This window comes from Caloenas nicobarica, chromosome 3 (assembly GCF_036013445.1).
Source record: "Caloenas nicobarica isolate bCalNic1 chromosome 3, bCalNic1.hap1, whole genome shotgun sequence".
Classification (NCBI taxonomy): domain Eukaryota; kingdom Metazoa; phylum Chordata; class Aves; order Columbiformes; family Columbidae; genus Caloenas; species Caloenas nicobarica.
In genome coordinates this window covers 59,875,346-59,891,161 of record NC_088247.1, presented here as the reverse complement: position 1 = coordinate 59,891,161, position 15,816 = coordinate 59,875,346, and the positions used below count along the sequence as shown (strand labels likewise).

The 15,816-nt window shown below is 47.7% G+C and overlaps 1 protein-coding gene across 1 annotated transcript; it reads right to left on the bottom strand.

Annotated features, from left to right (window-relative positions):
* Positions 1 to 10,279: 10,279 nt before the first annotated feature.
* On the bottom strand, positions 10,280 to 12,438 carry TCF21 (transcription factor 21). Its single transcript, XM_065632522.1, has 2 exons — positions 11,989 to 12,438; positions 10,280 to 10,369 (listed from the first exon to the last, which is right to left on the bottom strand). The coding sequence occupies exons 1-2, from the start codon at positions 12,436 to 12,438 to the stop codon at positions 10,280 to 10,282; spliced, it is 540 nt and encodes a 179-aa protein (XP_065488594.1).
* Positions 12,439 to 15,816: the final 3,378 nt, after the last annotated feature.

The following is a 15,816-nucleotide window of genomic DNA, read 5'->3' as shown; positions in this document are numbered from 1 at the left end:
GCGCCTATGGGCCGTAGGCCCGCGCTGCTGGGCTTCTAGGTGACTGTAGAGGTCTGGAGCCCAACCGCATGGTGCGGGGCGGCACCTTTGCCAGCAAACCGGCGGGAGCCCTGGTCCAGTTTGCAGATCTGATGGCCTGAACGCTCGCAGCACCTACCTGGGGTTTCTGCCAGGCTACTCGCCCTCAGACTTGCTACACACACCTGGATCGCTGGCTTGGCTGCTCAACATGTGCTGTGTGACCAAACCGAGCTGTCAGCAGTGCTCTTGGCACAACCCAGCCATCATCGTGTCTGGCAGCAACAAATGCTGCCACTATTGCTGTTCCATGCATGCATGCTGCGCTGCAGCAGGATTCTGACCACTGTCTCTTGTTTCACAAATGCTTTAGAGATTTTTTTTCCTTAAATCCACATTGGTACTGAGGGATAGTCCACAGCGGTACAGTCTGGTCCTAACCCTTGGCGTGGGAACAGACTACTGACTCCAAGTGAAACAAAGATCGAAGAAGGTGACTGAGAAGCCTCAAATATTCCAAAATCCCCTGAAGACTGTGTGGCCCTCAGCAATTTTTTTGGTGGTTTTAATGTTAAAAGGACTAAAGTAATACTGCAGCTTTGCACTCTTCCAACATGCAGCTTGTTTCGTCTTTGCAAAGTGGGCACGTGGCACATGCTTTGAGGAGAAATGGAAAGGGACATGAGGACGCAGCAGGGGTAGCTGGCATGGCAGTGGTTCCGTCTGTCCAGGACAGTCCACCAAATTCGGCACTGTTCCACCTATGCTGTCTGTAGGGAGCAGAGACTGATGAACTGCCTTTCAGCTATACTTAAGTTTTCTCTTGGAAGAGCTGTTTGTTGTGCTTCACTTGGAAACACAGGAACAAATGAGTGTGGCAGAACAGCCAATTAAGGACCCAGCGCCCAGACTGAAGAGTGAAATAAAGTTTTAAGATTGACTTGAGGTTTATAAAGACACATCAGTCTTTGTATGAAAAGTATATGTATGTATATTTATATGTGTGTAGTGCAGAGTATTCGCTGTATGGACAATTTCCTGAAACTGAGGCTCTTTAATTATGTACTTTCTGCATTCAAAGTGATAACAGAATAGCTTTAACTAGGATAGAGAGAACAATATGGAATTTAAATAGAGTTCTTCAGAGTTGGGAGGTTTGCTTCTGCTAGATTCAGTTTAACCCTTGAAATGTATATGCTAGGTTCACTTGTCAAGAACAATTGTTTCAGATTCTCTCTTCAAACCAGCTGCGAGTACATTAGTGACAGGATTGCTTGTTAACCCCGGTTTTGCCTCGCCGTTAGCCGGCTGGCTGCACAGCATATGCGGCAGCGCTGCCGCCGTGCGGCTTCTCACTGAAACTGATTCACCGCACCCAGGTGAGGATGCTCAAGCCGGAAAACAGCTTTTGGAAACGAGGACTCGGAGTTTAGAGCAACCATTAACACAGTTCAGTAACTGCGCGGGATCTCCAGAATTTTTATGGAGAGTCTTAAGACTGTTATAATTCTTCATGGACTTCAGCTTAAAGTCTCTGAGTCATTACAATTAACACAGCTAATGTGGAGTAATTTGTTCTAATGGCTTCTCCCTGACGATTCTTTTTAGTTCTGTGTGGCTGTATCACAACAGATGCTGATTTTTTTTCCTTTTTTTCCTTTTTTTTTTTTCTGAATAGCAGATTATGTAGGCAAGTTATGAAGAAAAGCTTTATAAACCCTGATTTTGCTTGAATTATGACCGAGCTTCTGTTTTTGTTTTTGGTGGGGTTTTTTTGTTGTTGTTTTGTTTTTGTTGGGTTTTTTTAGCATAAAGGTCTACATAAATTCAACACAAAATATCTTCTAGCAAATACACATCCATTGTTTATCTCTACATGCTTCCTCTTTTCAGGATACAACTTTTTCTAGCAGATGTTCCACAGAAATGCGCACTCATCCCTGGACATTAAGAAATATTTTTTTACTGATGAAGAGATAAACTCTTACCATGGCAAAGTTTTGGCTGCTCTGTCAGCCTGAGCTTTTCCCATTTAGACTAGGACATGTCCTGAAGATTGCGTCTTTAAACACGTATTTGCAAAATGTGCGAATGTGTGCAAGTAGTTCCAATGGCATGGAATTCAAATAAGGTGATTTGGCATCTACCTAATTTGACATGTAAGTTTATCAGTTGTGCCTGCAATTTTATTCCACACCAACATAGTTACAAAACTGCTTGTTCTGTTCATATGTTCTCCCCGTCCTGATCTCTATCCCTCCATGCAACTCTAACTTGGCTCCATGGCTTTCCCCACTGGGGTATCTGAGATGTGAAGGATTTCCCACCTGTGGGAACTGTGTCCTCATCAGTCCATTGCATGTTCTGACATCTGACAGACAGATGCTGTGCTGACTCAAGCAGGGAAGGCACAGGCACTGTCACTTCCTTACTAAGTGATTTCATTTTCCTTTGCCTTTTTTTTCTCAGTCTCTTGTTTTGGAAGTAAAGAGGAGATGGAGTTGCGGGGAGGCTGTTTTCTATGCTTGGACATTCTGCAGAGTAGAATCATGGGCTGCTTGGGACCATCAGTACTAGCGCAGTAAAAATGATAACCAAACTTTAGGACACTGCACATCTTCCATGAATTACAGCAGTGAGAGTGAACAAAGGTGCAATTTCATGATATTGTTACACAGATCTAACTGCAGGTTTATGTCAAAAAAATAACTCATCAAACTGAAGCAAATGCTTGGTTATCTGGATTTTTGCATCTTTGCAGGATCAGTTTTCAGTCAGATAAAAATCCAGTGCAAGTTAGACTGTGGGGAAGTGTAGAGAGGAGAGAAGAAAGACAGCCCCTTGAGACAGCCCACAGTGATGGCTAGATGAAGAGTTTTATGCAGCTGCCTCTTAAGTACTTTGGGCTCTGTGCAGAAGACTGTAGTGAAGTATCTGTGTTTGAAGAGGAGGTACCTAGGAGGAATTTTCCATAGAAGTGGCATTTTGTGGAATGGTCATCAGCTACATGCATGTGGTACTGCAGGTTAAGTATGAGACATCTCCCAGGCTTGCAGCCAGCAGGGAACAAATTTAACCCTGTGGCAGGAGATCAGTCAGGGAGGGAATCCTTCACTCCAGGGCTTAAGTTTGTCAGATGAAACTCCAATGTGCTTTCTCACACTTCTCTGATGATGCACAGTATGACAACTCATGCCAGCACTATTAAACTGTTGCCCCCCTCCTGTCAGTGGTACTTCAACCAGCTCCATAATATTCAACTATTCTGCTTAATTTTATAATGTGTATTAATTTTTATATTTGTGTTAATAAAAAACACAAACAAAACCAAAAACAAACAAACAAAAAACACAATCAACCAGCCAAAAAAAAACCAACAAAAAAACCCACCCAACTATTAACACGGAGCTGCTTGGCAATGGCAAGAAAGAGTTACTCAGAGGACATATGTAAAATTTTTGCGTCAGAGAACTCACAACTCAGGTAGAAAATGTATGCAGAGCTTAGTAGAGTTGAGCAACAAAGGAACAAGTGTTTTCAATGTTATAATTTAGGCTATAATGTTTAAATCTCATCTTAAGTTTGTTTTTCAACTTGGCCCCTTGCTTCTAGTGACCTCTAGTCTTAATGTATTAGTTATAAGATACAAATAGTAAAGAGGGTCCTCACGAAGAATTTTTGGCCCATAAAAGAAGATAGAAGGTTGATCTAGAAAACAAGTGAGAAAAGCACAGGGCTGGGATGAGACAAAGGTATCAAGTACCATTATCACTCTAGCTTCTAAGGCTGCAGCAAAACTGATAAATAACACAAGGCCAAGGCTTATTTTTTGGAGTGCTTAGTTGTTAGCAGGGTCTTTGTCAATCCTTTGGTCTGTCTGACTAACTTTATCTGACAAAGTGCCCAAGCACAGTTTGGGAATAATGTGTGCCAGGGGCTGTTCTCACCTTTTGATGAGAGTGGAATAAAACACAGGTATGTGTGGATGTGATTCCAGTTACAGCACTGGCTCTCAGAGCCACAGAGTGGTCCATAGCCTGTTTTATCTATACTAGCAAATATAGATATAAATATAGATACAGAAATACAGCCTGAGAGGATCCTTCCCCATGCCCTTCTCCTTCCTATTTTTATGCTGAATTCAAAGAACAAAGACCCCTGGAGATTTCAGTGTCCCTGGGAGAACAGCTTCTCAGTTTGTGCCCCAGAAGAGCTGGCGCCTTGAGCCCCTACCAGGCTGATGTGTAAACCTTCAGCCAGTCAGCTGTCAGCCCTGCTCCACTTTGTCTTCCCATCTGTAAATTGTAGTGACCTCTTATAGAAAAACATTTGTTCATGAGTCGAAGGCAAATGCTCAAAGGTAACTGCTGTCTTCTGTTTAATTTCTGCATTAAGTCTGAGGTGCTAGCCATATAGAAGTCCCTACATATGAACAAAATAATATATGTTATCAGTGGGGAAGAACTGTTCTCATTCTGGTGACCTCGGCCATCAGAAGTCACCACAAGCAGCAGGATACTGAAGCAAGAGGCCGTGCTGACACTCGGATTGCGTGTCGCACACGATGGTCTTTGCCTCGTCCCTGCTGGGGAAGGGAAGTGCTGCTGCAGCAGCCTGGGAAGCCGTCCAGCGAGACGGTTATCTGTGTGAGCGCATCCCTGGGAACCCTCGCTGCCTGTGCCCGCTCCTCCTCCACTGCTGCTGCCGCCCAGGGTTTCACAGATGTTCCTCCCAGAGAAGGCAGCTGCGGCTCCCAGCCTCCCGCTTTCCATCTCCCTGGTGGTCCGGCTCCACCCGGCTGTGATGGAGCTGCTGATAGTTCCTCCCTTCCCCAGTCCGTCCTTTCACAAGGACTGAGCAGTAGTAATCAGCGGAAAAGGGATTATTCTATGCCTTTTCCCCACTTCCACTCATCTGGCTCTGTACCTTTTTTCCCTAGCATTTCTGATCCCCGTTCTTAAACAGCGCGCAAACAACTGAGAGAAAACTTGAGTGTGTAGATAATCTGTATTTACAGTTGGATATGGCCTTACAGTTTACATAGCACACTGGGATGTAAATAAGGGTTGTTTTTTTCCTCCTTGCTTAAGGAAAATGGCCTCGTAGAATTTAAAGTAAAGTAAGAGTTTGCATTGGTTTGTATTCTTCTGCTTTTTTATGATCTTTTATTTTCCTTGCAAGGAGGTTTGGATCTCTCCACTCCCCATGCGAGGACGGTGTAGCTGTGTGCACGCATGCGCATCAGCTTGAAAACGCATTTCATCTGTTTACAAGTTTCAGTTTAAGGGCAAAACCCTAAGGCAAGAAAATGCGTCATCTCAAGACTGTTGTGACCCTAGGGTATGTCCACGCAGCAGTTGGGAAATGCGATGACTGCATGCCTGGGCCTACTCAAAGCTGTTTTTATTCAGCTAGCTCAGATACACCAGTGTCTGAAGTGAGCTGAAGAAAAATCAGTTACTTGTGGAACTTTGCTGGGTTTGGCATCTGCCGGCAGCAGTCCTTGCAAAGGTAACACGTTTTGGGGTTTTTTTCCATCCCTTCCAGAGCATAAGTTTTAGTTTAGACCTATGACATTTTCTCAGGGTTGCAGAAATTCACCAAGCCGTAATACACAAGTAGCTTTGCAGCACTAAGGACAAAAAAGCCATTATTACTGGTTGTGCCGCTTCCCATCCATAAAGCACTCTGGGCTGAAGAGCATGAAGCAGGCCACAGCTGAACAGCGAGCACAAAGTTGTGTTTATCCTGTGGGTCTGTGTTTGGCAGCACAGACTTAGTACAAGAATGGTCAGTGCTACATAGGCCAGCAATGAAAAGGGACAATTTGAATTATTTGCGGTTGGGGGAAATTCTGTACGGAGGTATTTCTGGGTGTGTATATACATGGAAATTACAGAATGCTTGTTTGCTGCCACAAACTTCAATTTCATGGAGACTGAATTTCATTTCAATGTCATCTAAATTTCTTCTGAAAACCTGTCCCTTTTGGCAGACTCTGAGTGATAATCTACATTCAGATATCTAGACAGAAACTAGAAATACCCTGCACTTTTATCAGATTATACTCTCCACTTGTACACCAGATATATGTGAGTTTTGTTCTCTTTTAGATGGCTTACTACCTGCAATTAGCTAATGTCTTTTGCATATATATATATGCACATATATATATATTTTTTTTTTTTTACTACAGAAAACAATGAATGACAGTGACAATGGGGTTTCAGAAAAGACTACCTTTTCAAAAGTATGTGTGATTCATTTACAGGGAAGCATGTGTTTCCAGGCAGACACAGCTGTGTGGTTACTGATATAAATGCTTCAAACAAACCCGTGCTTGTGATCCTGTCATTATATGCGGGATTCAAACCAGCTTCCTTACAGAAGAAACCACACAGATTTTCTACGTCTTTTAGTTGCTGAGGTGAGCTGGGAATTTCAACCTTCTACCTTGCAGACACTTCAAAGAACAAGCTATCCAGCATGTGTTCTCCTTGTGCACCTTGCAACCTGGGGGCTGCTGCCCCAGTCAGAGCCCAGGACACAGCAAGGCTTTGTGGAGGTGTTTGTAAAGTGGATTTCTTGCTATGCTGATGGTTTGGGTTGGCAGATTTCCATCCCAGCAAGAGGATAAGATAAGCCTAAAATGTATTTTCTGTAAGGTACGGAAAAATGCTTGCTCCTAAAGACCTTATGGACTGTGAAAGCTGCTGCTAAGCAGTATAACATGAGTACCAAGCCCAGGAGCCAGAACACTGCGTGCAGCTCTGCAAATAAGGGATTTTTCTAGTCTCCAGCTGAACTGAAAGATGGTTGTGAAGTAGTTGGGTGGAACTGTGTTTCCTTCAAAAAAAAAAGAAAAAGCATAATAGTATTAAAATCAGATGGGACTAAACTATTTTTAGAGACTTCTTATCTTAAAACATATAGGTTCATAAGCAGGTTTTCTGTGAACTTGTATCCTGTGATTGAAACAGCGTTTGAAGCTTCATCTACAGCTGGCACTCTACTCTGTATGCTCTGGTATCTGATAAGGGCTGAGTTAATGTTGAAACCTTTCCTTTAGCTGCAGAACTTAAAGATTTTTTCTTTTCTCTGAAAACAGTCAGCTGACTGTTTTCACCAAAAAAAAAATATAGCAATTCAGTTATCTTTGAGACCTCTGTCAAATTCAGTTGAAATCAGGCAATGAGTTCAAACATTATTAGGAGGGAATGTATACAGACACTCACGCAGCTGCATCTACATCCATGTAGATACAGAAAGATAAATCAAGTCAGCTTTGTTCCCACATGAAGAAGGGATCTAAGTATATTTAGGTAAATCTTAAAATGCATCGCTTTGTACAGAAAAGCAAGAAAGCAAACAAAATATTTTCTTTAAAATCATTGACATCAATATTTAAACTGGTTCCGTGTTTTCCCTTAACACATTAGCAAGTTCCTTTCAAAAGCATCAATTACTTCAGTCAGACTAAACATACATTTTCTGTTTGCAAATATTTTTATGTAAAATTATACGCAGCAGCAGGGAAGAATGTTTTTCACTCATTGTTCTCTCGACATACATGGTAGAATTCTTAATTCATCTAAGAAATTTGGGCCGTTGAAGCCAACTGCCAATGGTATCAGGGCTGTGCCCTTACACAAGAAGACAGTGGACCAAGGGTTCCCAGCCACATAAATACCTCTGGAAAATATGCTCGTTATCTTTAAAATGTAGATAAAGCCACAAATTATGTTACAGTCAGAGTAAAGCAATTATTAACCTTTCTGTATATTGCTGGTTGCATTTGTTTCTTGTTTGCTGCTTTTTGCCTTTTTGTTTGTTCCTGAACTGTTGCTCAGAGGCAAGGACTGAGGAAGGTGGAGGATGCTTGGGGAATATTTCAGTCCCCAAGTCGCTTGCAATCTAGACTGGTAGGTAAAGTGAACAGTAGCACCAGAACTAACAGTGCCTACAGCCTCTTCTTACCGTTCCGTTTACATCGCAGCTTTTGGCACATGGTTACGGCTGTGTTCCTCACATTTCACAGGGGCCTATCGCATTTCTCCCTTCTCTTTTTCCACACTGCATTTCAGGTGGCAAATGAAGAGTGAACATGGCTAGCTCAAAAGGGTTCAAAGGATGCTGATTGCAGTTAGTAAGTATTGCAAAGCAGGGTGGCAAAAAAAGCTGTGTGAAAATATTCAGAATTTAACTCTTAATTTTATGCACATCCCAGATGCCTATCCGTTTCTGCTTTCTAGAAGAAAAACAGCACCTTGCTGTGAGTCTTGAGCAGGCATTAACTAGTATGGATTTAAGTCAAGACTTTTAGTGGTTAAATTAAATGGTTCATTTGAATTCAAAGGGTAACTTGGGTATTTAAAGTGGTATTTGTACATTTGCTGTATCAGTCATTTGCACTTAGTTCAAGATTGGAGGGCTTTTTTCTGTCTCCGTTTAAGAGAACAGCAATTCCCACTGAATTTCCTAGTGTCTGGGGTGAAGAGATCAGCCCTCTCAACTGTATTTACCAGGGTTGCTCATCTCTTCTGTGAGAGCTCTGGCTGTTCAAGGTGATGTGTTTGGTAGTAAAGTCAGTCAAGCCTGAGCGTGCAACTGCATGTCTCGACTGGTGCAGTCACACTCATGACAGTGAAGTCGTGTATGGTTAGGGCAGGCGAGGAGGTCTGCTTTTAATTGTGCAGGATGGAGATAAAGCTGTGAAAAAGTGAAATTAAAGAGCTCTCCCCTTTTAAACCATTAGGACGATACAGCAGGCCCTGGCCCTTTCCATGACGAGCGCTGAGATGTTTGCACAGCCCTCGGCTCACAGCAAGCTGCTGTAATTAAACCTAGCCCACGCATGAACCCGCCTGGTGAATTTGGGTCGCCTGGAGGACGCGCCACCTCACCCAGTTATTTCGGGGGGAAAGGGGGGCATGAGGAGAGACATAATCCAGCCTGCGGGGGTGCCCGGGGGGAGGCAGCTCCTGGGACGGTCCGTGGCCCCCGCGCTGTCATCGCGCCCCGGTCCCCGCCGCCGCCCCCCGCCGCCCGGACGGGACAAGAGGGCTTGGCTGGGGGGTGGTCGCGATGCATCCCCGGCTCCGGGGTGGCCCTGCTGCCCCCGGACAGGGAGCTGCCCCACTCCTGCTTTCCCCCAGAAAATACTCAGGTATCAAACGGAACCGAGGGACGCTATTGAAAGAGCAAGTGAAGCGGAAATTTAAAGCCCCTCTGCTAATAATAACAGTATAAATAACCGAAGACGTCTTGTAAACAGTGCGGTCATAACCCTGAAACATTAAACAGCGCGGTGGGATCTGGTGCATCAGCTGCCGGCGGCCGCTGCCAGGGGAGCGTCCCGCACTCCTGTTTATCTCAGCCTCATCTCCCAACGACTCGCTGATCGATAGAGGGGAGATGTTTAACTTAAAAATTCCCAGCACCAAGTACCGGGGCCAGAGGGGGATCCTCCGTCCGACTGTACTTCATCCATAGATAACCGCTCTCGTCCCCGCCGAGCGGCGCGGAGCGGCGGGGGCGGCTCCCGCAGCGCCCGGGCGCCGGGCAGCGGGGCCGGGCCGGGCTCCCGCGGCGAGGACGAGCTGCGGGCCCTGCCACCCTCTTCCCCGGGGATTTGCTCCACATGGTTAGGTCCGGGGAAGCAGCTCTCCTGCGGCCCGGGGCGGAGAGGCGGGCTCCCCGCAGCGCGCTGGCGGAGCGCGGCCGCTTCGCGGAGCGCCGGAGGCGGGCGGAGGCGCGGTCCTTCCCCCCGCCGAGCCCGGGAGTCGGAAACGAACATTACACCGCTCTGTGATCAGTGGAAAGGAAGGTTTATTCACAGAAATAGAGCAGAACCTGCTTGAAGAAAATATATCTATATATCTTTAAGGTGAATTACTTCATAGAGATGACTGTCAAAGTCAGTTTTTCTAGGCATCTACATATTTCACAGGTCTCAGACAAAAGATACACACGTGGTAGGTTTTGTTTGATCTCTGTCTTTCCTCTAGTAGCTCTTGAACCAGCAAGGCTCTTGTTGCAGGACACTCGACTGTACACGCATTTAATAAAGTTAAATAGAGTCGGGATCTCTCGGGGTGGAGTCTTTGCTAGGGCTCATTTGGTCTCCTCTGCGCCCGGAGAGCGGCTCTGCCTGTCGCTCTGCCCGGGGCCCGGGGCAGCGGCGAGGCCGCGGCGTGTCCCTGCCCGCCTCGCCGCCCGCTCCCCGGCCGCGCCGGGACGCTGCTGGCCCGGCCGCCGGGGCTCAGGATGCCGTCGGGCCGCACAAACGGTTTGTGTTCACCACTTCTTTCAGGTCACTCTCGGGTTTGCCGGCTACCATAAAAGGCCAAGTCTGTAGCCAGGAAAAGACACGGGTGGGAAGGGGGTTACATACGGAAAAATACACATCGCAACGCTTATTCCGCCAGCGGGTCCAGCTCCGGAGCGCCCCGGGGGATCGAGCCCGCTATCTACCGCCTGAGGCCGCTTCTGGCAGCGCTCAGCGGGGCTCGGGCCGGGGCAGTCGCCGCTGGCTGCGGCGAGGACCCTTCTGCCTTTCGCCGGCCGCTGATCCCGCTTCTCCTCCCAGCCGCGGCGGGCTCCCCGCGGGCGTCCCCGGGGCGCCGGAGCCCGGCTGATCCGCCCCGGGAGGGAGGCAGCGGGGGAGGAGAGAGCTGCGGTAGCCCCGGCACATCCGCGTTCCCCCGGCACTAACACCGCGGGCACCCCGCCGCCGCGCCACCCCCGCGTTCGGCCGTGACCACCGTGGGGGCTCTTCCCCACGAGAGCAGCCCCACGTCCCGCCGCGGGCCCACCGCAGCCGCGCTGTCCTGGCGCAGGGGCCGCCCCGCAGCCCCCGGCCGCCCTCCCTGGCCTCCTTCGGCTCAGGGGGCAGGTTTTGGTGTTCCTCTGTGAGAGGGAAGGGAGTATATATCTGGATGGAGTGTTGGGTTTGTTTTACTTTATTTTTTCCCCATGTTGTTGGGCTGAGGATTTTGTTTGTACACAAAAAAACCCACCCAAAACCAAAAAGAAATGTCCCAGGCCCTTATCAGCTGACACAGCGGGTAATGTACTTTCGCGGGGAGTCCGGAGCTCAAAAGACAGCTGGATCCCAGCGAAACATCCCCAGATCCCCACTGCCATCCCTTTATCTGGCAGGGTCTGCACGTGTGGGCAACATAAAGGCTGTATGTCTAAAGAGCCCAGGAAGATCTTGCCCATCGCTGGTTTGCATCAGTTGCACATATTTTTAGAGCTGGAAACTGGATGTTTCTGGCAGCTGGGATTGTTGGGGAGACCCCGGGCTGCTGGGGAAAACTTTCTGTGGGTAGTGGGAGCAGAAGGAGGGACGTCGTGCAGCCCAGAGAGGCTTTGCGGAGTGTACCTGGGCCAGAATCCCCCTGGGCGATGGCAGTGATATTTATTTTTCCTTTGCTGGTTTACATGGATAGAAGAAATATCCTAGACCCAGCAAATCCAAGAGGCTGCGCACAGAGCCCCAAGAGTTCTGTCTTTAAAAAGCTAGGGCTTGAGGATGGCAGGAAATTAGTAGAGAGGAGGGATAAGGATAAATCCTGGGGTCCTTGAGTTGGGTTCTTCCTAAAACATGCCTTTCTCTACCCAAATTCCTATAACCACCCGCTTGCAAGTAGAAAGCTGCCATCAACCTGCTGAGGTTTCTCAGGCATTCCTGTGGCAATAAAGCCCATCCATGCCTATCTGTGGCCAGCGTGGCTCCTGCCTGTCCCCTGGAGGGGATTGCCAGGAGCAGCAGATGGGGCACAGGGCAGGAGAGCAGCTGGGAGTATGTCCCCTTGCATAGTACCCCTTGCCACCCCACTGGCATCAGACTCTCTGTGAGAAGCACAGCGGAGGTTTCTCCCCACACATGCCCCATCCCAGCTCCTCACCCGCCTTTCCCCATGCACACGCACATGAATTGCCTGGCCCTGGCAGGCTGTGACTTACCAGGTTGACTGGGTGGATGTAGCCGTTTTCATACTTGTCATTGGCCAGGATCTGCCTCAGGTGAGCGATGTAGCTGGAGGCCAACCTCAAGGTGTCCAGTTTGGAAAGCTTGGTGTCTGGGGGCACCCAGGGCAGTGTGGTCTTAAGCCTTGAGAAGGCTTTGCTAAGGACCCTCATCCTTGCCCTCTCCCTGGCGTTGGCAGCATTTCTCTGGACCTGCTTTCCCTCCTGGCTCACTCCATTTAAAGGGCTCTTCTTGGGGGGAGCTTTTTTCCTTTTTCCCGAGGCCCCTCTCCCCTTCTGAGGGGAGCCATTCTCGCCATTGGATCCCTCCTCGTTGCTCTCGTTGGATGCCCCAAACTCTTTGTTAGTATCCATTTTCAGGCCATCGCACTCCAGCATCTCCACCTCCTGCAGATCTTCCACATCACTGAGGGACCCAGTGGACATGGTCTGGAAGATGCCAAAGGACCAGTGGGAAGGGGGGAGGGGGGGGGAGGAAGGGCAGTTCTTCAAATCTACTTCAAGGCAGTGGAGGAGAGAAGGGGCGCCAGTATTTTCTTCCCCTTCCCTCCCCCCCCAGCACTAAGGCGATACCAGTCCAGAGAAGATCCCCGCCCTCCCGCCTCTCTACCCTGCTTTGCCTGTGTTTAAGGGAGGGAGTGAGAGTGTGTGAGAGAGGGAGAGAGAGAAAGAAAGCCGAGGAATTTAGTGAGGACACTAGTAATTTATCTGGGGGATAAGAGAGGCGGATCCAGCCCAGGGGAGGGGCCCTGCCCGCTGAGCACACCACATCCCCAATCACAGACCTTTGCACGGGACAGGGAATGAGGTATCCCGGCAAGCCTTTGCCGAGAGCTCGAAACTGGGATTCAGATCTTCACCACTGGAGCAAAGCAACTCACTCTCTCTCTCCCCCCGCTCTGTCTTTCTATCCTCCCCCTTCCTTCTCCTCCTCCTCTTCTCCTTCCCCACTTCCCTTTCCAGCCCAGGGTTGCTCTCCCCCTCCTTGCCTTCTAGATGACCCGGGCAGCTGGTGTCATGATTCTTGAAGAAAGCCAAAATGGGTCATGAGGAGAGCGAGCAGTAGATCCACCGGCCAAGCCTTCCAGGGAGCTTTGTAATGTGTCCCGTGAAAACGCTGTCCTGCAACCCAATCTGAGGGAGATTTGTGAATGATGATACTTGAGAACGCATCCTGTCCAGCTCCTAGTGTATTCCAGGAAGAGAGCGCTCCACCGCCCAGCCGGCAGCGTTGACATCGCCATCACAGCCCAGGGGCTGGAGGCAGGATGATCTGACTTCTTCCAGCCTTCCTGCGTGACCTCCAACAAGTCTCAGTCCCCTCTCGCTCTTTGAGTCCCCTCAGCTGTAAGCGTCCCGGAGCCTGCCCTGTCTGCAGGTGTGCCGGGTGGATGAGATCCCGGTGGTCCACGGAGCCCTGCCGAGCCAAGGGCGAGCCCCGCGCCACTGGGGCGGTTCAGTGTGGCTGTGGATGGGGTGGCAAGGGTGTGGGCTGAAACGAAGGAAAGGGGGGGTGGTTGTTGGGTGGTAGAGATGGCAGAGAAAAACTCCCTTTTCTCAGTGTGTTGTTGCCGAGCAGATGTCAGCGTTTTCATTTTGTTGTAGCCACGGAGTGCTTTGTCTGCCGATTCATGCTTGCTCAAGAGTCAGGGAATTTTGCCTGAATAAAGACGAGAGAGAAGGAGCGGTGGGGGTGAGGGCATTGGGCCGTACTCTGCAACCTCTGCAACCAAACATCCCCAATCGTTTTACCACTAGTGTGAATGAACGGGTTGCTGTGTAGTTTGAATGAGCAGATGTGCACTGCGGTTATGATCTTTATGCACGTATGTATTCTGGCTCTGCAGAGCAGGCTTTTAAAAGCAGTTAACTTTGGCCTAGCTCTTCTTCCTCTCTGTGTAAAATCTTCTCCTAAACCCACATGTAGAGCCCAAAGAGGCCAGTAAAAGCATTAGCTTGCTCCCCTACCTCTTTTCCTCCTCACACACTTCCCAAAACCTCACAGGTGCCCCAGCAGCGCTGGTTTTGAACACAGGGGGCTAAAGAACTGGGCACAATCTGCACATTGGACTTTTCTGGACACAGTATCTGATCTGATTGCAGGAGCAACTCCATTTATGCAGCTACTTACCTGAGTATTCACATAGGTCTGGACAAAAATGTACAGCCTGAGATGTCACCATGGCATGCGGTGGCTTTGGAGTTAATCCAAGGTCACTGGAGCCAAAGGAAAGTCTCTTACTGATATGAGTGAGCATCATATTGGGTTTTCTGCATACACTAAACAAAACCAACACAAACAAACAAGCAAAAATTGTGGAGGGCCAAACTAGTATGTCTGGCAAGCACTATGTACTCTCTGCAGATCAAAGTTTCAGCCAGAGGCAGAGGGTCATTTTTGATAAATAGCAAAGAAATCTTTCCTGTCTCTTGATCCATCTTGGTTCCTTGGCTCACGTAAGCCAGAAGAAAAAGGGCCGATCTCAGCTTTAAACCAGCTTTTTACTGTTCGGCTGGAAGATAACACCTTCCCACTCACAATAGGAGAAGTACATTAACATATCATATCTCCAAGCCTTGGGCCCTTGGGAATTCGCTAACTTCTAACGTCATGTTATGTTAACTGTGCCCTGTTTGTGTTTTCTCTGTGTATAAACTAAACAGATTGTCAGCATATCACTCCCAATTAATGCATTAGCTTTGCTTTTTTTTCTTTTTTTCTTTTCTTTCTAACATCCACATTGCAGATCCAAAATATTGCTAATCACCAGCCTGGAGATTTATGAGCCTGCTTATTTTCTAGGCCTAATTATTGTTTGTGCAGGTGGAGATTTAAATGGTCATATCCATTGCAGAGATTTATAGTCCAAGTGATTGATGTTAGAAACGAGCTAGAAGACTCTTACTGGAGCAAGGATGACAGAAAACCAAGTTGAAGTTGCTTGTGTCTCTAAGCATGAATGATCAGAGAGCACAAAATCCCATCAAAATTTCAGCATCAGAAGCTCCCAGAGTAAAAAACAACAACAAAAAAATATATACTCGCATCTTTTCTATCATGTTTTTTTAACTTTACTTCAGTAATTTCTGAACTTTTTTTGTAAAAAGCAGAAGGAATGATTTGGCTTTTTAAAAATGTCTTTAATATGCTGCTACATGTGCGTTCTGAAAATCAAGGTATGCTTAAATGTGTGTTGTGAGCCTTTAGACCTGCCACACATTTTTAGCTTTTACTGACTTACATACATTTTTGAGTCCTCAGAGCTAGTAAAATTGATCTAATATGGACCACACACTTTTGTGGAGACACAGGACACATTTTTGTATTCATTTTCTGGAGATTTTTGTGTGTGTGTAATATATACTCACACACATGTAGCAATATGTACCTTGAATCCTTTATACCTACAGGCTGTTACACATACTTTTAACAACATAATTGTCCCTTTTTCCTTCTCCAAAGCATGGCCAGCATGGGCAGACCTAAAAAACTGTATCCTCTCATCTCCAGGTAGCTCCCGGTTCCTTATTTGTTTATTACATGAGTTGAACCTCTCCTCTTCCAACCTTCTTGCTCCCTATGTCCCTCCTGGCAAGCCCAGGGTTTGTAGCCCTAATCTGCCTCCTGGTTTCAGTCCCTCTCTCCTCACCTGAATTGTCTTGCCCAGTCCTCCTGTCTCTCATTCAGAATTGCAGCCCTGCTTTGGGGTGGAGACCAACTGGGTGGATGGAGACCACCCCAGTCCTGTGGGAAGGGTAAAGCTGGGATGGTTGCAGCCACCACAGCGATGGTGTGGCCACTTA